Here is a 23,780-nt window from a genome sequence, read left to right on the forward strand (position 1 = left end):
ACACAAGCAAACTGATCCCCACACCAAAAGGAGCTGTCTGCATCTCCATATCAAAGGAGTTGTTTACATCCCCCCTCCCCTCCCCCCCTCCCCTCTCCTCCTCTATATTTGGCCAGTTTCGTTCTGCCCTCCATGCATCTGACGAAGAGAACGTGATTCTCGAAAGCTTATGCTACAATAAAATTGGTTAGTCTTAAAGGTGCTACTGGACTCTTTTTTATTTTACTATCTGAAATACTCTTTTTTTGCCTGCTCCAGATCTTACTCCTGCCCTGCTGTAAGTAATATCCTTTGTAGTGCATCAGTTTATTTGGGTCTTTTTACTCTAAAACTTTAACTTTGCCAACATTTCTATTCTGGTTAATGGGGTGCTGAATCCAGTTTTGTGGCCTCCCTCCATTGGGATATGGGTGGATCCCCTCACACTTATACTTTGCTTTGGCTTTGTTCTCAGATTCCTGGTTGGCTCTAGATTTCCACTATACAAATACTATGGCGTTGTTAATTGGATGTTCCAGTTCTGTTGTATGAACTTGCTCTCTGTCATCTGCCTTGAACCCCAGTAAGAAAGGCAGACTATAAGTAACACAAATAAATATCATTCTAAACACATTGTTAAAAATTACCTTTAAAGTAAAGTCGGCTTATAATGCAAAAGAGCCATTTTGAGCAGAATAGATCAATGAATGAATTCAGGCACTGAAGAGTCTGATGATTTCTCAGTGCCTCCCTCGCCTGCCTGACCCGTCTCCGTTCTCTTTCCCTCCTCTCTTGCCAAGGTGACAAAAGGCGTCTCCCATCAGTTCTGCAGCTCCCAAAACTTTCAAATCGGCGGCGTATAAGCTGCACTCACAAAAAATGCACACGCGCATCACATATAGCCAGAACACTCTAGACTGTTAAACGTAAAATACACACCGCTGTTAAAAACGTACCGACAACAAAATACTCACAGAGCAGGTGCCTGTTTAAACACACAGACCACCACGCAATGCGCCGCTGCACATCACTGTGCCAGCGGCAAACAGCAGCGCCTTTATTTGCAATTGTTACAAGGCTTCACGTGACTGGCAGGACAGCCTTAACTCAGCATTTTCCGTCGGCGGCTGCACAGCTTAATTGTTCGGTTTGCCGTCCCCGCCTCTCTCACAAAGAGAGCTGCCATTCAAAACGCAGCACATCTGCGGTCCTCCGCTGTTGATAAGGTTGCCAAGTTCCAGGTGGGGACTGGAGATTTCCCAGGATTATTATTCTTGCTCTCTGGGCTGTAGAGTTCTGTTCCCCGGGAGAAAACAGCTGCTTTGAAGGGTGGATTCTATGGCATAATATCGTGCTGAGGTCCCTTCCCCCCAAATCCCGCCCTCTCCAGGCTCCACCCCCAAATCAACAGGAATTTGTCAACCTGAAGTTGGCAACCCTATTTGGTTGCCAGCCTCCAGGTGGTGGCTGGAGGTCTCCCTGAATTACAACTACAGAGATCAGTTCCTCTGGAGGAGATGGCTGTTGGGGGGGGGGGGTATCTATGGCATTATACCCTGCTGAGCTCCCTCCCTTCCTCAAACCGTGTCCTCCCCGGGCTCCACCTCCAAATTTCCAGGAATTTCCCTGCCTGGAGATGGCAGACCGAGCAACTGTATCCTGCCCTTTCTGTCTTGAGCCAGGAAGATGAAAGCTGTACACGAATTTTACCAAGCGGGCGACGTATAAAACCAACTGAATCACCGCAGGCTGCAAACGCGTCGAAAGAGTCCTATCCTCCCTCGTCGATCCCGGAGGCGGCTTGGCCTGTGAACCGCAGAGTCTGCGCCGGAGAGAGCCGGGCGCTGCGATTGGCTAGCTCCCGAAGGCTCCTCCTCCTGTCTCTCCCCTCCCGCTCCTCACACGGCAGGTTTCGGGTCTCGGCTTGGCTGCGCCTGCTGGGAGGCTCCGGCTCGTTTCTCCTGCGCTGGGGGCATGGAGACGCGGCGCTCCCTCTTCGGCCGCCTGCTGGGCCCGCTCTGCTGTGGCCTCCTCCTTTTCATCCTTATGTTACTGGACGGCTCAGGTGAGGGCGGTTCTTGTGGCGAGTGTGGGCAGTTTCCACCCGCCGCCGCTTGGGCAGGTTGGGAGGAAAGCGTGACTCTGGAGGAAAGTAGTAGTTCGTGGATTCTCTCTTATGAGAAGCAAACTGCTCAAAGAGGTTTTGTAGGAGTCTGAGGAAAAGGAGGAGGGTGCCGGGTGTGTCTCTGTGAGTCAGCGTGCTGGTTATAACTTGCTGCTAAATTGTTTGAGTTTGGTTTTTTTCTTGCACTGGAAGATGTAGGAATGGTTCTCTTGCAGCTATGCACGGAACTTCCAGAGAGACAACAGACACACTCTTCAAACAACATAGATAAGCGATTGAATGAGTTGCTACCCTGTGTGCGCTTCCTTCTAGTTAGTTTTAGGTGGGTCGTTGTGTAGGTCTGCGGAAGAACCGCAGGATTTGGGTCCAGTGGCACTTTAGAGACCAACAAGATCCTCAGGGTATGAGCTTTTGAGAGCCAGAGCTCCCTTTTTCAGACACCTTCCAGTTCGTTTCAGGGGGGTGGCTGTGTTGGTCTGCCGTAGAAGGGTAAGATTCTGGTCCAATAGGACCTTAAAGATTTCCAGGGTATGCGCTGTTGAGAGTCAAAACTTTCTTTTTCATACATACTTCCACTTCTGAACATATTTGGTGAGGAGAAAGCTCATACCCTAGAAACTTGTTAGATCTTTAAGGTGCTACTGGACCTGAATCTTGCCCTTCCAGTTAATCTCTTCTGGTGGATGTGTATGTAGGGAGTGAAGTAAGCAAGTATGGGCTAGTACTGAGTACAGGTAAGAAAGCATCCCGTCTTTAGTTTTGCACTTCCAAGGAAGTTCTGGTAAGAAATTTAAGCTCCTTTTACCCTGTGTGTGTATCTTTTTTTCGTTGGATCTCTCTGTTGTGTTCAGCAATGCAGCAAATATGCTTGTCTTCAGAGGGAGTTGGCCTTTGGGGTCTTTCAAGTAGCTGGATTTCTGGGGTTTGCTCTTGCCACGTAGCCTGCATGTTTGGAACCCCTCTACTGTAGAACTGTAGGCAGGGGTAGTTTTTGAAGGTTTTTACTGTTATACTGAAGCATGAAAGGTGGTGCAGGTAAGAAGCCTACAGTGTCTGTAGTTTAGTTTGGGAGGGGGTTGTCTATTAAATGGAAATCTAGGGAATGCATGGCTGTTGAGAGCTGGGGCGGGGGGGGGGGGTGTAGGAGGCTTTCACCTTTTTTCCTCCATCAAAAGAATCTCAACACTCAGCTTGTATCCATGCTTACCCTGTAGTTTAAGTTCTATCACTTCAGCTAAGAGAAGCTGCTTGAAATGTCTCCAGTTATCTACTAAAACCACACTGTCTAAATAAATGTGACATTTATGAATTGCCTTTCCACAGATAAACAAGTTGTTGCCAGCCATGCTGGTCCAAAAGTAAAATCCCAAATCCCAAGCACACAATCCGTGTAATACCTCCTATTAGGATTGATCCATGTCACATATTATAAATTGCTTTTACATTCATATCCAGTTCAAACATGGGAGCACTATTTAAAAGCCCGTCTAAGGCTGTAATCCTGAGAACACTCAACACCTTGTTTTGCTTAACTAACAGTGCAATCCTAAGCAATGTTACTTCAAGTCTAAACCCATTGATTGCAATGGGCTTAGACTGGAGTTACACGTTTTAGGATTGCACTGTAAGGGAAGCTTGCAGTTACAGGTATATTCACGATCCTGCTACACCCAAGAGAGATCACTGTGATCTAATCTCTCTCCACCTCACAGCCACACTCTTCAGTATGCGTTTAGCAAGCAAGGAGAAGGGACATGACACAGATGAATGCCAAAAGAAAGTGAAGGGTTACCAGTCCAGTAAAAAGAGGGGAGTAGAAAATAATACCCAAGTCACTGTTTACTAACAACACTAGAAGAACCCAGCAGCATCAACACAGTGCATTCAAAGGGCAGACCTCTAATCTGGCACCAGAATAAAAACACTGTATTAAGGAGTATCATGTGGTGCCTCAACGGTGCAACAACACAGACATCAGCTCCAAGCTGTAGAATTGATGACATGTGGGTGCTTTGCCTGTAAACAGTGGTAGCGCATGTTTGTTTTTAGTTCCACTGTCTGTTGCTCCTTCCCAAAGACAGTATATCGGAGAAATACCAAATAGAATATGAATTATCCCATCCCTGGTTAGTGCTTTGTGTGTGAGAGAGACAGAGGCATCAAAGAGCAATTATGCTCTCTTTAAAAAAGCTCTTTTGTCAGTAAATGTAATTAGAGCCACTTGAGTTGTTTTTTCCCCCCATCTGTATAAAACAATTAAATGTGGCTGGCTGTAACACAGTCGCAGCAAACCCCAGCCTACATTAAATACTCATGATGAGTTGGCTGGATTGTCAAATAACTGACTGGGTCAAAAGGGTGGCAACCAGTTGTGGCGTATGGTTGAGGTGGGTCTGAAAACGGTCCCCCTCCTAGTAGATATCTGCATAAAAAGGGGCAGGGAACCTGGCTATGTGGTGGTGGAGAAGACATTTATAAAGCAAGGCTCTACTTGCTTCAAAGCAATTAAGGATCAAGCATGTTGGTGCATTTTACTGTTGCATCTGGACAAAAGATGCCTTATTTGCAATGACATTTTGGGGGTCCATCCTAGGGATAGGCTGTAGATTTCCTTTTTGCCTCAGAGCAGCTCTATGATGTTAGTTATTACTGAGCAGAAGGTACTAGCAGATCTCCCTTCTTCCAGAGCCGCTGTTACCTAACAGAAGGGGGAGGCTTGCTTTTTCCCCCCCTCCTTACTCATAGGTCTGCTCTGGCCAGGCTTCCTGAAAAAAAATCCTTTGGAAAATGTTCTAATATCCGAAGAAGAACATGATTTGATTTAGTGTATTTGTTTTCACTTGCATTTAGTAAACATAGCTTGTCAATTCTGTGTTCTAGTAACAACAAATACTTGCAATATTTGATTAGGGGAAGAATTAGTCACGTGGCTTGAAGGTTACACAGAAATGACATTGAACGCTCTTAGTAGAAAATATTTTTATTGGCACCATACTTCTAAAAAGTTTAAGGCAATATAATATGTACTTTGTTTAAAGTGCAGCAGAAAACCAGAGGTACTGAAAACTGTTGACTTGCTGACACTGCATTCCTGTACCGGGTCATTCCAGTCTAAGACCACTGATTTGAATGGCCTTAGAGTGGCTTAACACTCCTTGCAAGAATGTACTTTGATGTTAGCACACACTAAGAATTGAATGCTATGCCAAGGGCGTAGCTGTCTACTCATCTGTTTCAATAGAATTTAACTCTTTCACAGAGGTTACTGGGGGACTGCGGTTTCACAGTCACTCATTGTGGCAATACTTAAGTTCCTTATCCGTTTGTTGATTACACTGTCTCTTCTATCCTGTGAGAAAAGACATGTAAGAATGCAAGTTAAATAAAAACCAAAGTCAGTGGAACATGTGTGTATTGTCTCACGCAGTTCGTAGGGATAATTGCCTGAAACTTTAATTACAACTTTAAACTTGCCAAGCTTGCCTAATGCTGCAATGATGCACCTTCATTGTCATGACAATGGATCTTTAGAAATGGGAACATTTCCATGGAAAAATAAAACTAGAAAAAATTCACTAGGAAACCTTCTTCCCCACATCTTTGGCTCCAGCCCTCAGAAGAGCATTAAAATCTCCTTCAAAATCTTACAGTGTGAGAGTTCAGTGTCTGAAACAAAGTGGGATGGATCAGAAGCGAGTCTTTTCCTGCAAGCATGGTCACAGCATCCGATAACACGAGGCCTTCAAAACCTTTTCAGCAGCCAGGAAGTGGGAATACTATGAATGCTTAATTGCAAAAAGATGAGTAATAGTAACAGAAAATGTGACTAGATATGAGGCTCTTGGTGTGTTTTCTCTTAAATGAAAGTGGAAATCAGCTTCATTTCTCCATCTCTACTGGAAAGTTTAGCTTTTTTGCCGGGGGGGGGGGGGTGTACTTGAAGCTGATTCCTGTTTTTGTGGCTTCCTTTTGTAGACAGCTGAAACATGTCCTGCTATGAACAAATTCATGAAATACAAGAGGCTAGCTCCAGGCCTAAAGCCAAGATCTTCGTAGGTTTCAGCAGCAGAGCTGGAAGGAGTCATGGCTAAAAAGGCACACACCTAAAATAAATGTTAAACTTGTAGTTGGGTAAGAATAACAATAGGTAGTATTCTGACAGGGGTCTCATCCTGTCCGCACCAGATATTCTAGAGGAGTTAGGAAAAATGTGCTAGCTATCAGCTGGCTGAAAAATGAAGGTTCTAGTAGAGCTGTTGTTCCCTTCTGCTCTTTACATTTTAAAAAGGCTGAATGGGAATATTGCCCTCTTCAGCTCCATTCAGTACTACAGTCTCTGGTTTAAATCTCAGGCTGGCATCATGGGGGTTAGGAGGCTTTGGTATGCCACCCCAGAATATTTTCCTGTATGTAATGCGGAGATTCTACTGGCCTATCTTGCCTGCTGTAAAGATTACTGAGTGTATGAGGTATAGAACTTCGGAAGCATTTGCTGCACAGTTAAATGGGAAGAGCTATTTGTTCAAGAACTGGGCGAAATGTTACAGATCTGGATCCTGAGTTCCAGCTGTGACCACCTAATGTCATGCCAGCTTGGTTTAAACAATATGACTTTGGAAGTTTGGAGTGTTTTATAATTAAAAGAGGTTGTCCCTGCTCTGAGAGGAAAATGAGTGTTAATACAAGCAAACTCATAATTCCAAATCGATTTAAACAACAAAAGCAAAAAAAATTCCATTGCTCTGTGGGAAACTATTGTCCTCCTTTTCTACCAAGAATGGATCCACAATGCAGTTTATAACATTTTCTAAGCATTACAAAAATACATGTGGCTGCTGACTTTTATATTTGAAATGTGCCCAATATCAGTTCTGCAATGCAGCATGTTCCCCACATTGCAGAGTGGGGGCTTTTCAGTCATGCTGTAACACCTCTTTTCCCCCTTTGCCCTTTATTTTGTTACATACCAAATCTCCAGCATGGTAGAGTTCTGGGAAGCTAAAAAGCTGGCATGCTATTTTGTGATATTTTGATGGGTCCTAATAAGTTGTTCTGTTTCTTTTGTTTTGATTTTGTAGGGAGTTTGTTTGTTTGTTTGTTTGTTTTGCTGTTCTAGTCTTTGGAAGCAGCATATGTTTTTCCCCCATGGAGAGTTTTTGGCTCCATGCTGAAAAACCTGCCACGAAGGGGCTGGTCTCCAGACAGTAGACTCTGGCTGCCTCCTTGTGATCTATGATCAGCAAAGTCCCTAACTTAGTAAACACGTCAGTTGCTCATCCCTATGCACATGTGGCAAAGGGAAATGATAGGTAGGTAAGGAGGTTAAAGGATATTTCAGGATATTTTCAGAGCCAGTTTGGTGTAGTAGTTAAGAGCGCGGAACTCTAATCTGGAGAACCGGGTTTAATTCCCCACTCCTCCACTTGAAGCCAGCTGGGTGACCTTGGATCAGTCACAGCTTCTAGGAGCTCTCTCAGCCCCACCCACCTATTGTGGGTATAATAATGGCATACTTTGTAAACTGCTCTGAGTGGGTGTTAAATCATCCTGAAGGGCGGTATATAAAGCAAATATTATTTTATGAATTTAAGGGTTTCAAAAGCCGGTGCTTTTGGCTTGTGCCTGCCTCCAGCCCTTGCTTTGCTGAAATATACCCACTGTTAGTAGCTGACCAGGGATGTATAGATATATGGGCCCCAACATGTTGAAGGGGTCTAATTATCTCTGGGCTTTGCTGGGTCTTGGTGCCACATGAAAGGAGGTATTAAAGCCTCCTCTCCCTCTTGTGAATGGCTCTTCCAAGCTTGACTTGACTGCTGAGGGCACAAGGTGCACACAGAGCTGCTGTTAGTTGTCACTCTGCCTCAAGCCTGTCTGCTATTTCGGCTTCCAGCCAAGCCTAGGAGTTTCTATTCCTTAAACAAGCACACCCATCTCTTTAGCTAATGTCTTCCCCATGTGTACTAATGCACAGTATCATGAAATGCAGTGAGGATTGAAGCAACAAATAGCAGTGTTACAATTGAGGGGTTGTGGTCCAGGCATTTGCTAGACTCAAGTAGTTCTTTTAGGGGGCAAGTCTCTCATAGTGTTCCAGGAAAACCTGTGGTTCCTCTGAGACTTATTGGGGGCCTTTTATATAATATAATATAATTGGGGACAAGTTTCCCGGAGAGGCAGTTTGTTCAGTACTCGCCACTAATTCTCAGTAGTTTGCAAAAGAAGGGGAGTATTTGTTAGGGGCACATTCTCTGTTCACATCAGGTAACAGAGAGACTATCCATGTCACCCATATATACATGACTAGAAATGTCCCAGAATCCTCTGCAGCACACCTGTCCTTCAAGAGATACTTGGGCACTAGTTCTTAAACTTTCTGAAGCCCACTTCTAAAATTACTACTAAAGACCTTCTTGAAAAGTACCTCTATCTTGTGTTTCTGCCTAACAAACATAAAACACAGTAATACCAGTTAATGAGCTGACATTTTTAAGTTTAGCATTTATAAATATATAGCATTACTGAGCCATGGGCAGCCTTTTATGTCCATTTTGTGTAAGAGGCAGAGGCAAACCCAAATCTGCTATCAAGTTGACTCTTTCCCTCAATTCCTCCCTGTTGGTTTCATGACCCATTAGGGGTTCCCTGATCAGTAACATGGAAAAGATTCCTTAAAGAATGGAATGTGCAGCTGCAGAAAAGGGTTGGTGTGTTAATAGGTAATCATTATTTTTTTTAAAAAAGGCTGTGAAACAGTCCAGCATGGCTAGTAAGAGCCCCACACTGAGTGCGCACCGTAGTACATACTCCAAAATACTCTGCTATCTTTAAAGTTATGTGGCAGTTATACAGTGATCCCTTGGCAGAATCAGCAGGATGCAAAGGCTTTTCTGAAGGAATTCTCTTTGAACACCACTGGCGGGAACTAGAGATGGAAAAAAACCTGAATCATGCAGTTTGTGGTTTGTCGCATTTCACGAACCATGAATTTTCATGAACCTGCCCTGGTTCACGAACTGGTTTGTTTGGTTCGTGAAAACATCACATCCAGGTCAGCAAACCATCACTTCCGGGTCAGCAGAAAGTCACTTCCAGGCCACAGAAGGCCATTTCCAGGTCTGCAAGAAGTCCATCCCTTGTTGCCTAGAAAACTGATTGATCGGCTCCAGGTTGTCTGCAGTGACGAACCAAAAAACAAACCAAACAAACCAGCCTAAAGTTAGTAGTGGTTCATCAGAAATGGGCTCTGATGAACCACCAGTTCGCGAACCATGAACCAACCTGGTTCATCAGGAACTTTGGTTTGTATCTCGGTTCATGCCCATCTCTAGTGGGAACCAAGACAGCATCTGTACCACATTATGTTAAAAAACGAGAGAGAGAAGAGTTTGCTCCCAGGCCTTCTGGTGAGGTCTAGAATATGGCAATGCTTTCTACATTACAATTCGAGGAGACATCTGGCAAATGAGAGGCCTACCAAAAAATCTCTTGTGGAACTACTCTAATACATGTAGCTTGTTGCTTATAACAGTCTAAACCTCAACTTTATGCCATATAAATAGAAGCAGAAGATGAATATTAGGAAGGAGCGAGCTTATCCATAAGCAGTACAAATAAAAGGTTGGGATTGAAGAAGTGGCTCGAGTTGTCTTGACAAGTAAATAATTTTCCAGCTTCTTCCGAGATGTATGCTGTTGACGTAGAACTGAAGGATGCTTCCAACATCACATGTCTCTATGCAAAATGGATGATGAACTTCTCGATAACATATGAATCCAATATTAGTGAATATGTAAGTAAACCTGCTATTTGGGCTTTTGGAATACGTTTTGTAAGAAATCTTGCACAATGAAATACCTCTTGATGGCCAAGGCTAAAGGAGTGTTTGTTGTATTTAAAAGGAACTCTTTAAAATAAGATGCTGTCTTAAATTTGACAAGATACATCTCTCTGTTAATATTATTGATGTACTAGTGAGGGACATGCAAGGACTCTGGGGGCATTTCATTTTCCCTTCCCCTGTATTCCCCTCCCAATACTGCTTCTCCCCTTTCTCTGCTTCTTACTCTCCTACCCTACAACTAATTCACTTTTACCTTTATCTGTTCCTTCTGGCAGCCTCTCCCACCTTTTCCATTTCCCTGCTTCCTTCCTTCCCCTTTGACTGACAGAAACCAAGGCTTGGAAGGCTCAGCAGTATTCCCCCCCCCCGCAACAGCTGCCAAGATCTTGTAACATGGTTCTGCCATGGATCCACCCTGAGCCTACTGATGCAGGGAGTGTGGAATATAAATTGAATTAAATAAATAAAATCTTGGTGGGCATTAATCTCTTAAAGTTATTGAGGTTTCTTCAAAGGGAGGGAGTTCTGCCAGATTTCAGATTTTTCTGCATCCCCCTATCTGACCCTGGTCCCATTGTCTAGAATTTTTGATCCACACTCCAAGAACTAGTTCAGAATTGGGCACAATGATGTACTAGATAGACTTCAGGAGAAATCACAGCTTTACAACTGCCTAGCAAATGAGTTTCACTTTAAAAGGTGTACAGAGTCTGACAGCCTGAAAAAAGTGATATTTGAACTGGAACAAAAACTGAAGTATAGCATTTTGGTGGCTCTTATCTGAAGGAGATGAGCTGTACCCCTGCTGTTAAAACTAAGCTTACTGTTTAGGACTGGCACGCTTTCTCCAATCTTTCAGAAAAACAAAGCTTTTATGCTCCCAGAAAATGTGAGGTATGATGGAAGCTCTTGTAATGGAACCAATGGCCCTCTGCTGGCAATAGAGTTTGGAGAAGGTCACTTCTGGAGTATCAACTTTGCAAAAACAGATGATACTTACCAAGGAAACATCACCTTTATCTACAATACCAATGATGCAGAATTATTTCCAGATGCTAAAAGGAAAGGTAAACACAGGATTCCAAATGGTTCTGCAATAATAGTTTCTGCTGCTGTGGTTCTTATCCTAGTTGCCTGTTAGGGCTGAAATCAGGGCTACCACTCTGGAAATCGTAGAGAGGTAGCCATTTTAGTCTGTTGTAGCAAAATAAATTCCAGTGGCACCTTAAGAAATGTGTGATGAGTCTTTTTAAGGTGCTACTGGACTACTTTTATTTTGCTAAAACCCTGAGCACAGGTAGTTCATATTCTGTACCAAAGGATCTGAGTTTTGCAATCTGTGTAAACATTACACAAAGTGCACCATTCTGCATATCTTCTCTTTTGCATAAGCCAGGTTTTAGCAGTCATAGGAAGGGCTGAAGCCCCACCCATTCCGCCAAACCTTAAAATCCCCATCTAGTTTAAGATTTGGTAGATGTTTCCCATACTTCTTCAATCATCTCTCTACATCCCTAAGAACCAGGGCTCATTTTGAAGGGGAACGCACAAGAACACAGTTTCAGCAATTCCCCAAAGAGGTCACATGTCAGGTGGCCCCACCCACCTGACTCTCAGCCATTTTGGGCGTGTTTCAGCCTGGATCGGGCCTCTGACAGGTGGTGGATCACTCTTCTGCTCATCAGTAGCCCAATCCTGACCATTTTGGGCCCCTTTTCAGCCATCTTCAGACCCCTTTTTGCCGTTTTGGGCCCAATTTCGGCCCTGAATGGGCAGGATTGGGTCCAAAACAGCCAGAATAGGTGATGTCAGGGGATATGGCATATGCAAATCAGTTATGCTAATTACACACTTCCGGTGACGGTAAGAGGCATGGCATATGCTAATGATTATGCTAATGAGCTCCAGCTCTTTTTCTACGAAATGACCCCTGCTAAGAACTAATGTGATGATGACTTCAACATTTCTACACCCACTGCTGCTTTTTCTACCCTCTCACAACTGTGGCATACATGTTCTGGCTAAAACTTACCTTGAACTGAGTGATTGGCAGTATCTTCCTGGCCACTTAAGCTAGAATCTGTTTTAAAGTATTGTGGGATCTCCTCAAGGCTCAGGTGCTGAACCTTGATAATCCATTTTACATTTTTGCTCTGGGTGCTCCTAATTGCTGTGATTTTCAGCAGAGTGATCTATAATTAGACCGTCTAGCAGAGATGACTTGAGTTTCAAATCTCAGAACTCCCAAGTAAGTTGAAAACAAAGAGAAAACACAGTGAGTCAGCATATTGGAAATAATGGTATATTTATATTGTACTGTACCTTCTATATCTAGCAGAAGGATAATCATGATAAGCTACTAAACTACCTTCTGTTGAAACAATTTGGAACTTAATGCACTATACATGCTTTTTCTTTTTTGTTTGCTGTATCTTGACCCTGTTGCATGTGAAATGCAGTATGGCCTACAAAAGCTCATGCCCTAAGCCTCCTGGGCCCAAAACTAATGCAGGAGACAATGATCAGATCTCTAAGCTAAAATTGATCAGGAGAGCAGAGCTGGTGTATCTGTATCTTACTTCTGCTTTCTTCCCATGTCATTTCCCTGTACTAAGTAGTCCTCCCCTGCTAGGAGAAATGCAGGATAGTCATTTCAGATGGTTCAAGGGAATGGGTGATTTCAGATGGTTCAAGGGAATGATGATTAAATGCACAGCCCTCTGCACCATCTCCTAATCAAATTAGCAGCCCCACACAGCAGCTTTGAAATAGCGTATTGGGAAAATTAGTCGCATCTGATAGGACCTTAGAGTTCTGCAGTAGCTTGATTTGCGCTACAGATATATGCTCTGCCACTGAGTCATGCCCGCTCACCCTCTATTAAGGTAGAGGGGAAGGTTCTCAGTTACCTGCAAATTATGCCAGGGTTAACAGGACTTAGGCTCCAGGAAGGAAGCCAGATTGTCTGATTTGCAAGTAGGGAGTCCCACATTCAATCCCTGGCCTCTCCAGGTGGTAGGTAACGTACCTGGAGAGCTGCTGTCGGTCAGAGTAGACCATACTGAGCTCACTAGACCAATGGTCTGACTTGCTATAAGGCAACTTCATCTGTTATTAGCAAAATGAAACCTTCAAAAAGCAGTCTGCCAACATCAGCCTACCATGTAAGAAAAACAGGATATAGCGTTTTGCTTGATACCCAGCACACATAAATGACTTCTTGCATGTTTTTTTTTCCCCGTACAGGACTGATTACTGCCTCTGCAAAATATCCTTTGCATCCGATTCAGTTACATACAGTATTTAGCTGTCATCATGTAGATTCTGTCAAAGCTGGCAATGTCACAAATGATTTCTGGAACATCACTCTGCAAGCTTTCCTTCAGAATGGCTCCTTAAGTACAGCATGTGAGTAGTCCGTCATGTGCAAGTATTTCCGGTAGCAGTATACATGGGGGTGAACAACAGCCGCTGCCTAGTTTGGTCTCTACGCATTCAATAAATTGATCTGCCCTGTCCCAAGTCCAGAGATACAGCTCGGATCTGCTGCTGTCAAGTAAAACCTGCTGCCCTTGATGGCATGCGCTTCAATTCTGATGCGGTTGCAGGACTAAATGCCTGCGCTCTTTGTACCCCTGCGTCAGCCACTTCCCTAGTTAAAATCTGTCAGTTTGTGCAGATAGAACCAAAACCTTGACGGTTACATATCTGGAAATCTGTACCAACTAGATACAGCTTTTAACAAATGCCAACCTCTTTCAGAGTCGTTCTTGCCTCCATTTGAGTGTTCATGTCCAAGACATCATGCTACTACTAGTGTGTGCACTTATCTTTCCTTTTTAGATACTTACTGTGATAAAGATATTGTAGCTACCACTGCTGAAAATGCTGTGAGTGTGCCGACTGCAACCACCACTGAGCCTACTACAGCTGCAACTGTAACTACTACAACTGTACCTACTACTACTACTACTACAACTATACCTACCACCTCTTCAACTGTCTGTACCACCACTACTACAACTGCAGCTGCCTCTGTTAAAACAACTTTGTCACCTACTCCTCCGCCCACTGCCAAAACAGAGGAGAAGCCTATGACAGGAAACTACTCAGTCAACGTTGGTACCACAGTCTGTCTTCTGGCAAGCATGGGCCTGCAGCTGAACGTCTCTAAAGAACAGGTTTTATGTTGTCCCTACATTCTATATCTAGCCATGTAATCTTAAGGTTTCCGGATGACTTGAACATTGTGGGCCTCCTGACTCAAAATATGCTTCACAAAAGGAATAGAGAGGAGTGTGTGGGCTTAAAAGTACCCTTCCCTGAGGGAGGGGGAGGGGGTCCCAGAAATCTATCAATATTCTGTTTTCTTTCCTGTTGGTAGTGTTATTATGGCTGCTATAGCATAGTTTTCCTTTAGAGGGAGCCCAAACTTCTAAGATATAGTCATAAGGTTTGTTGGTGTTACTTGAGGCAACAGCTAGACCAGTTACACTCCTTGGAACTGGAAAAAGTAGACGAAATAGCTATTCCTTTCTGAAAGTAAGTAGGAAATGCTGACCTGCTACTGTTGGAAAGTTCTGTATCTGCCCACAAGAGTTGTTCAGCAGAAAATTATGAGCCTGTTTATTAAATGTCTTAATTTTTTTTAATTTTTAGGTTCCCTTGATTATTAATATTCAGCCAAACACTACTGTTGTAACTGGTAACTGTGGTAAAAGATCTGCTGACCTCAGACTGAATGATCGCAACAGCACAATTATTGATTTCTTCTTTGCAGTTGTAAGTGAACTGTGTGCGTGCAAGACCTCCTTTTTTTTCTTTTGATGGGCATTGCATCATGTTCTACAGCTCCATTCATGTGAAGATAGAACTACTGGGAAGGAACCATAGCTCAGTGGTTAGAGAGCATGCTTGACACGATGAATGCCCCAGGTCCAATCCCTGATACCTCCATGTAAAAGAGTTGAGTGGTAGATGCTGGGAGGGGGACACCTGTCCAAGATCCTGGAAAGCCACTGTCAGAGTAAACATTATTAGGCTAAGTATACAAGTGGGTTGATCTGGTGGAAGACAGCTTCATATATAGTAATTCCTGCAATACCTGTTTGACTGGGTTTAAAGGGAGGGTGAGTCTGGTTTTCCCCACAAAGTGTGGGGAACATAGATACTTGCCTTTAAAAAAAAAAAAACTTCTGCTTTTCCATGTGCTGGAAGCAGTTGGAAGTGGCTTTGAAATGTACCAGCAGTGCTGGTGGGAATCTCTTCTGCCTTCCATTGAAGCATCTTATACAAACACTTCCTCGTACTCCCAGCTCTTGCTGAACTTGTCTGAGCTCAGTAACAAGCCAACAAGCACTGGACTTGAACGTGGCAGGGAAATACTGTACACCAGTGAAGGGCAAAGCACGTGGGCCGCATGTAGCAACATAATTGCTGCATTAACTGCAATTCTGCATTCATTATTGCAAATGGTAGCTTTTGTTGTTGCTGCTTATGCTTTTGAAGCATTAGTAAAACTAGAAAGTAATAGTTTTAAAGCTGTTTGTCTCCACTGTGCATAACTTAAACTTTGGTGGGTCTGTCTTTTAAACAGAAAAACACAAGCTCTGAAAAGTTCTACCTAAAAGGTGTGAATGTCACTGTCATTCGTCCTGCTAATGGTAAGATGCCCACGAGTTTAAAACATCAAGTATGACCTAGCAAATAACTTGTCTGACTTTCTGAATTCATCTTGAGTTGGGTTTACCTGACTGTCCAGAAATTCCGCTTGGAATATTATGCTGTGCAGTTTTCATAGAATCATAGAGTTGGAAGGGGCCATACAGACCATCTAGTCCAACCCCCTGCCCGGTGCAGGATCAGCCTAAAGCATCTCTGCCAAGTATTCATCCAGCCTCTTCTTGAAAACTGCCAGTGAGGGGGAGCTCACCACCTCCCTAGGCAGCTGATTTTCCAAGCAATTAACATAAGATAAACTTTCCTAGCTGCAACACACTATTAAAATCTGTTGGGTTTTACAGTCCACACCTGTTGCTAGTAAGATGATGTGACCTTCTTCTTCTTCAGGCTCTCTTTATGCTGCAAACAACAGTCTCAGTTACTGGGATGCCTCCTTGGGCAGTTCATACATGTGCAAAAAAGAAGAGACTCTTGTCGTGACAAAGGGGTATCGAATAAAGACCTTTGACCTAAGGGTTCAACCATTTGATGTGAAAGAAAACAAGTACTCTACAGGTAAGAATGAACGTTCAGCTGGACAGACTTAGGATGGTGCGGGGGGAGTGGAACACTATGAATGATTACTCTTTCTGGTAGGAACAAAAGCTGATAAAGAAACTCATTGGTCTCCTTGACCAAAACTCAGCTTCTTAGCCCAAAGTGAGCCAGGCTTCTGTGTGTGAAGTAGCAGTTGAATTCCAAGTAGAATCCAAATGGTAGTTCAACTGCACCTGCAGATACTGTCCAAAATACTAGTGTTGGTTGTAGTAAGCAATCCTATTCCATTAGACCATAAGTAACAGAAGATCCAGAGGATAAACCCTTGGCAGCCCTGTACTAGAAATTCCTACAAGTTCAGTCATTCAAAAGGCACCTTCCCCTTATCTATAACTTTTTTTAAAAAAGGAAGGGGACTTTACCCTAAGAAGATACCTGAACAGTTCTGGAATTATTTTGCATACTACTAGTGTGTTAAGACCAGTTGGGTCCTTTGAAAGAAGCTCTGGACTTCTTTTCAAATTTTCTTAAAGCTACGCAGCAAGTGCAGGTTTTTATGCAAACAGGACAGATCTGGCTTTGGGGGATAGATCACTGAAAGTAATATCCATATATGAATATTTCTGGGTGACCTCTCATCATGTCCTAGCTTACCAGGCTCAGGAAAACCATTTTTTCAGGTTGAGTAACCTAGTTCTTTATTACATAGCATTGGACTGTCTGGTAGCATGGCAAATATGGGTAACCAAAGAGGTTGGAACAAAAAAAGTGAACTAAATATAACTCCAAACGTGGCAGATATATCAGGAAAGCTTTAAACTAGCTGCTCTTGAGCCAGACTTTTCTACCGTCTGTAATTGTTGCTACAGTCAGAAGACTCTAATTTATGCCATTTAGATTCTAATTTATGTCATCTAGCGTCCTCATATGGAGAGCCTGTTAGAACTTCTGCCTCATGTGGAGTTTGACATTGATCCAATTAATAAACATGCCAAGATCATAGATCAAGCACTTTAGTGATGTACAAGCAATCTTGCAGAGTTTTGCAGGGGATATAAAGCTTTAATCATTTGGTCGCCTGAAAGACAGTTGCATTCTAGTTCATAGAGTGGTGTGGCAATGGGGCTTTTAACTCCTGCAGACCACCTTCTAGGATTTAGACTGATAATCGTAATTATTTAAGGCAGAGCCTTTTTTGGATTGCCGTCAACAAACATCTTTTTTTTTTTCTTATGTCACCACTTTTGCCTACAGCACAGGAGTGTTCAATCGATGATGATACCATTTTAATCCCGATTGCAGTGGGCACTGCTCTGGTGATCCTGATTGTCATTATAGTATTTGCTTACCTAATTGGCAGAAGAAAAGGCTATGGTGGATATCAGACATTATAAATCTTGCGAGACTGCTCTCCCTCAGTTGCGGCTCAACCAGTGGCAAGCTCTAAAAAGGAAGCCAGCTACCCAAATTCATGATCCTCCTCAAAGGCACAGAGATGCCCCCCGAAGTCACAGTCCAGAATGTGTCTTCTGAACTTGTTAAGATTTCATAAGACAGAGGAAACCAGATACTGAGCAGAATGATAATTTAGTCTACAAGTTTAAACTTGGCAGAGTTCTATTAAATGTAAAAATGCCACATAGAAAACATGCCCATTAAGCAGAGAGCAGTCTAAATAGGAAATTTATCCTACGCAAATTAGAATTAGTACATGCTGCCCTGTACATTCCATTGTTGACAACTGAAGGATAACCTGGCTGCCTTGGTAGCTACCACTTGGAATCCCAGAACACTTGCCAAGTGCGCAGTGCAGAGCTTGTGGTCTTCCACAAGCTAGTGGCACCATAGACTCAGCAGCCAATTCAGCGCAAGCAAGCCTGCTAGACAAGTGTGTACAAACTTCCTTTACTAGTACTGCAAAATTAGTGACTCCTTGAGTTCATGTATCCTGAATAGCTGCATCCGATGCTGTCTAGTGACCCAGGAAACTGCATAAACCTAATCTCATGGGATGTGACTATTCAGTGTCCACAGAGGCAGGCAGGATCTTTCTTCTTGCTAGACCTCTTCTTAAAATAACAAAATCATTTTTTTTAAACTTCATTTTGCATTTAAAACCAAAATTGGCATTTCTTACCTTGAAGTGCCCGTAAGTTGCAGAGTAACTAGGTTCTTGGTTAAACACTTCCTTTCCAAGCCAGCATCTCTTGAAACAGCTGAAGTGCCTGTGACATATCCATTATGGAGCAGGTATTAGTTGGTTCATAAGCTTGGGCATACAGCTGTGCATTTAAAACCTCTTGGTTTTGGTGATTACTACACTTTTGTTTCTTGAGGTGAACGTGACGTATATAGCAGTGGGGTCTGGGAGGAGGAAGGCAGAGCTTGAGCAAGAGTAAAATCCACCATCCATGGTTATAATGTGCGAGAGCACAGGTCTACTACTGGATTTGCATATTGTGCTAGTAGGCATTATGCTGTACAAGCCGCACTAAATGTGTGGGTTTTGTGACTGTTGGTGTTCTACATTTGAGGGAATTGCCTGGAAAAGGGAATTTTCATGCGTGATTGTTGAACAAACTCTTGTGGTTCAACGTTGGTTCCAAAGTGAACAATTTTTAGCAAAAGGAACTTAAACGTGACTACTGCATGGTTTGCTGCACACGCAGTTGCTTGTGGAGTGTGTGTACAGAACGCAGATTGGCTCTTTATTTTTAAAAGGTATACTTTTTAATACTCTCCTAGACTAGTATGAATTGAATTTCCTCTTAGAATCAAGGTGTGTTTCAGCCTTTTCATAAGCATCCTTTTGTGGCTTGAATGGACAACAAAATGGCTGCCTTTCTCCTTGCATTCTCCAACAAATAAGTAGCTTGTAGTTAATGACTCTTGTAAAGACCCCTTTCTTGGCTTGCTGATGTAAGGGAGAGTTAAACATCTGCCAGGATACCATCATAGCCATTGTCTTTTCACATGCTTCTTAGTAGGGAAACATAAGCCAGCTAGATCTGTCTGAACTTTAGCAGCACATTTGAGATAAACACAGCCAAGAGTAACTCTCGCTCCAGCGAGCTCATGAGTGGCATGGGAGCAAAGGCTTGTTTTCTGATGCTGCTCACCAGCCACTAACTGGCTCATGTTAACCTCTAAAATGTCACTGTCTGCTTGAATCTGTTGAAGCTCTTTCTACACTGTATTTCTACATATAGGTGTGATTGTCTGTCTAAATAAAATGCTTTAATAAAGATTCTTCTATTCACAAGGAAGCTTGGTCACATTACTTAATGGTGGGGGGGGGAGCTTTTCCTTGAAGGTTCCTCTGCTACTGCTGCACCAGCCATAAAACTTGAGGTAGAGAAGTTGCTTGCTTTAAAAGTAGTGGCTTTCAAAGTTACTGTTTCGCAGGGACACTTGTCTTCATTGATGTGTCCATTACACACCTGATGCAGAACTCCATACAGGTTATAAAGGATTCTAGGGCATCTTCTAGTACACAGCACTAGACCAGCCTGGGCTATCAGATCTCATTGGTGCCTTGTATGGAGTGCTCCTGCAATCTTTCCTTGACAGTATAACTGTAGGGTCTCTCTTCTCATACTGGAAGCTTCTGCAGAACTTCCAAGTTCTCTGGAGCTGTTGGAAGGCAGCTGATTTAAAGGTGGTTTATATTTCAGTCCACATGCTAACTTCTGCCAGAACACATACTACTGGCACATTTGTGAAGAGTGTTAGCCTAAGTGAGCCTTAACTGCTGCGTATCTGCTGTGACTGCCCAATCCCCTTTCAAAGCCATCATCATGTCCCCTAGCAGTGAATTCACAATTCAGTTACTTGTTGATCCTGTACCAGCTCTGGTCAGATAACAGGTCTAGTTTCTCGGTGTTTTTTATGTGTCTGCATTTTCTTTGCTCTTAATTTGACCTCTCCACTTGCGTCTTAAGAGAACCTTCAGAAGCTGCACCTAGACTGAACTTTATCATCTTAAAGACAGAAACCAGGAACTGGTTTGTTCCCAAGTCTCCCTGAACATCTCTTGTAGAATACTGATCTGTGCCATATAATGCAAACCTACTGGGAAGCTATGGTAGGAAAGGCAATGGATCTCTGGCCTGTGTCCAGGAATCCATGGATTCCCCCTACATACAGCTGGCAGGTTTACTTTTCAGTTACCATCCTTCCTTCCTCTGTAGAGCTCAGAGATCATATTACCTGGGTTGGAAAGGGGCAAGTTTTGAAACTACCCACAAGAGGTTTCTCAGTTGCAACTCCATATCTCTCTCTCTGTTGCACACATACTTCTTCCAAAGAGTTCAGAGTGGCTTGTATATGTTTCTCTGGTAGGGAGTCCCAGACAGGCTGCTTGCAGAAGTTTGCCTGCTAAACTTCAACTGTAAACGGGTAGTTTGTGTCTTCAGACCACATTGGAAGTCTTTATTCCATGCATCCCGTGATAGTGATGGGCCAGTTACATTATATATGCAAAGGACAACAGGAGTGCTTAAGTCTTGGTAACAGTGTGTGATTTTGGTGGCAGGAAACATATTTGCTGCATCTTTAAGAAGGCTTAAAAGGGAACTGAACAAATTGATTGCAGCTGGTAGGCCATCAATGTTTTTTTTATCCATGATGACAACATGAAATCTCTGTCTTCAAAGGCCATGTGCTTCTGAATGCCAGATGGTGTGGACAGACAAAAGTGCAGGAGAGGCAAAGGCCTATATGCCCTCCTTGTGAGTTTCACTACAGCATCTACCTGTTCATCGTTGGAAGACCCAGCTGGGCTCTTCTTGTGGTGATCTATTCAGACATCCAGAGTAAATGGGCTCCATACGTGAATTTACCTTAGCACCTCAAATGAAAAGTGGGCACCAGTGTTTTATCCTCTTACTCATTACCCTTTTTCTATCCAGCTGAAGACTGCAGCCCAGAGGTGGACCACTTCTTCGTGCCTATTATTCTGGGAGCAGCACTGGCGGGACTAGTGTGTTTGATTTTCTTGGCTTTTTTTATTGGCCGCCAAAAACATCACAGTGCTGGCTACGAGCAGCTTTAAAAACAGGATGCTGTTTGGGCTGAACACTTCATTCATCGACCCACTGAGAAGTATTTTGCACCTGCAGAGTTTTTAAAAAGATACATGTGGATTTGTAGAGAAAACAAGTGTTGTGTATTGAGTTGTCTCATTAGAATAGGTTTGAAACCATTCTGTTTTGGAGTGCAGAAGGCTGATCATAAGCCAAATTTTCCTCGAAAATGTTAACTGATGTGCTGAACTATCAAAGTGAAAAGGGCTGCCTGAGGTGTCCCTGTTCTTTGAATCCTGATACAGAAGTCCTGCTGGCTCCTTGCACATTTGAAAGCTAGCTTTGTGGATGCTTGCTTACCTCCACTCCAAGAAAGTAGTTCCACCCCCTTTGCCCTCCCTGTATTAAACGTGCTTTTCATTTACATAGGCCCTAACGCAAACCAGGGTTTTGAGTGAGTTACGTTCTGACATCCTGGGTGAACGGACTCATTTCAGCTCCCTGAGCTGTGGGGAACATCTTTTGTTCCAGCTGTGGTTTACATAGGCACATGCGTTGGGGAGGAAAGGGAGAATTGCTCCAGAGTGAAGAAAGGAACGCATGTTCTGTCCCAGTTTGCTAGCCATGACCTGTCAAGAGAGACGATTGCGTCTGCACCAGCCTAAAACCCAAATATACAAACAGATCTTCATCCTGTATAAATCTAATATGTGGAACTGTGGACTAGTTTGGGGAGCTCTTTGAATGCTGTGTGCGAAGAGCTTGTTCTGACAATTGGGAAATGGGAAAGATGCTCAGCTGATACTTCTCTTCCACAGGAAATGAGGTACGCACTCAAAATGTATGATTTTAAGCAATTCATGGGACAAGCATGTATAGGCGTGCGTACCATTTCAACAGGTGGAGGCTGGGGGCATGTCCCATGTCTTCTTTCCCACTGCACCCCCACCCCTCCGTATATGAAAGTCTTCTCTCAGTTTTCCAAATGTAAAGCTAAACCCAAAGAGCCCTGTACCAATGTGAACATCTGAAGTGGGTCCTGGATCCTGTGGGATGTTGTAACTGTTTCCGTTATATAAACAGAGTGCTATAGCTTTATTCTAATATTTGTGAACAATAGCCTTTGTTATGCCTTATTACAAATCGTCTCTAATTATGTGCACGTATATTGTCATTCCCTATGTAATTTATTTGGTATTTTGACTTGATTCTACACCTGTGTGTACCACTTACTGCTTGCCTTGAGAGTCTTTGGGGAATACAGAAAGGCAGAAGTTCTAAATACAAATTAATAGTAGTGGCAATTAATCCTTTGGGATAACTGTTACCAAAGCAGCCTTCAGTTCTGTAATGGAAATGTGCCTTTGTGTTGTCACTAGAAGCAGTGTTACCTTGCAATACATTTTCCTTAACATAATCAGTAAACATTGCCTTCTACTATGAATGCTTGTAACCAAAATGTTTCTGAAGAAACTGTAGTATTCTGGATACAGTATGCCTTTAGGAGTGTGCGTCCCCTCTCAGCCATTCTCCAAAAGCTGACAGTGTAGTGATACACTTCCTCTCTTATATGCCCAGCTTGTGAGCCAGGTGAAGCCTCTGGAGTGTGATGTTTCATGGGCTTTTTCCCACTTGCCTCTTTGAGAACCTTCCCTGGGCCTGTTTCCTAAGAACTCCAACCCTTTGCTACTTTGAATTGATGGCATTGCTCATTTCGAAGGAGAGTGTCTCTGTCTCTTTGGCAGACTGATGAGAAGGTCAAAGCTTGTCTGGGCGCTAGCCTCTTTTGACCTGGAGCAGACTGCCAGCAGGTCAGAGAGAAACCTGGCAGTTTGCAGAGTGGCGTCGCTTATGTTGTCATTGTTTCTCCTATCTTGTCTGCAGAGATATCAGTGAATTGTTCGTGGAGAATCAAGCACTGGTATCCAATTTTGGGCCGGTTTCTCCAGCTAATGTTGGAGTTCTGTAAATTGGTTTGCATTGTTTTGACATGTTGCAAAATTAAATTCTTCTTTGTGCAAACTTTGAGTTACTGTCATGAAGAACAGCGGGGGAGGGGGGGAGGGGAGCAAACAGCTTTGCAAATATGCCCACAGACATTATACATTGCTGTAGCCCAGCGGCTTATTTATATAACATTTCTGGCCTACAAAGAAACATATTTGATTGGTTAGTTATTTAGTGCAGAAGGCTTCCTCTAAGGATCTCAAGGCCAGTGTATTTTATTCTGTGTGCCTCCATTTTATTTTTACAATTATCCGGTGAGATAGGTTTGCTGAGAGAGTGACTACCAGAAGTATCCCAGCAAGATTCATGGCAGTAGGGAGAATTGAACCAAAGTTTCTCAGGTTATAGTCCAACACTCTTAAACACTGCACACACTGTCTCTCAGGCTAGACTTCTTTACTTGGTAACCTATAGGAAACTCTTGCTTTCTGTGGGTGAGTTGTTGTTGAAAGACCTGTGTCAGTACAGCTAACACAACCCCAGGGGCATCACCCTCCATCCCTTTCTGCATGGCAGATTCTGGCAATGCAAGATTGGGTCAGTTGGGGTGGGGCTTTGAGGCCAACACAGGACCTACACAAGT

The 23,780-nt window shown here is 43.2% G+C and overlaps 1 protein-coding gene across 2 annotated transcripts; it reads left to right on the forward strand.

Moving 5' to 3' along the window:
* The first annotated feature begins 1,878 nt into the window (after positions 1-1,878).
* LAMP2 (lysosomal associated membrane protein 2) lies at positions 1,879-23,212 on the forward strand. 2 transcript variants are annotated; one of them, XM_054996248.1, is made up of 9 exons: positions 1,879-2,044; positions 9,778-9,896; positions 10,807-11,014; positions 13,194-13,355; positions 13,791-14,128; positions 14,607-14,729; positions 15,544-15,610; positions 16,017-16,184; positions 21,077-23,212. In XM_054996248.1, the coding sequence occupies exons 1-9, from the start codon at positions 1,954-1,956 to the stop codon at positions 21,217-21,219; spliced, it is 1,419 nt and encodes a 472-aa protein (XP_054852223.1). In that variant the 5' UTR covers positions 1,879-1,953; the 3' UTR covers positions 21,220-23,212. The 2 variants fall into 2 exon arrangements, with proteins under 2 accessions (XP_054852223.1, XP_054852224.1); XM_054996249.1 differs by lacking the exon at positions 21,077-23,212 and adding an exon at positions 17,421-19,432.
* Positions 23,213-23,780: the final 568 nt, after the last annotated feature.

This window comes from Eublepharis macularius, chromosome 13, assembly GCF_028583425.1.
Source record: "Eublepharis macularius isolate TG4126 chromosome 13, MPM_Emac_v1.0, whole genome shotgun sequence".
In the NCBI taxonomy this organism is placed as follows: Eukaryota; Metazoa; Chordata; class Lepidosauria; order Squamata; family Eublepharidae; genus Eublepharis; species Eublepharis macularius.

Bases quoted from the DNA above. Each gene is read 5' to 3' on its own strand.
- LAMP2 (XM_054996248.1), top strand. From the start codon at position 1,954: ATGGAGACGCGGCGCTCCCTCTTCGGCCGCCTGCTGGGCCCGCTCTGC. The intron at 9,897-10,806 runs GTAAGTAAACCT...CCAATCTTTCAG, and splicing joins AATCCAATATTAGTGAATAT to AAAAACAAAGCTTTTATGCT. The intron at 13,356-13,790 runs GTGAGTAGTCCG...TTTCCTTTTTAG, and splicing joins TGGCTCCTTAAGTACAGCAT to ATACTTACTGTGATAAAGAT.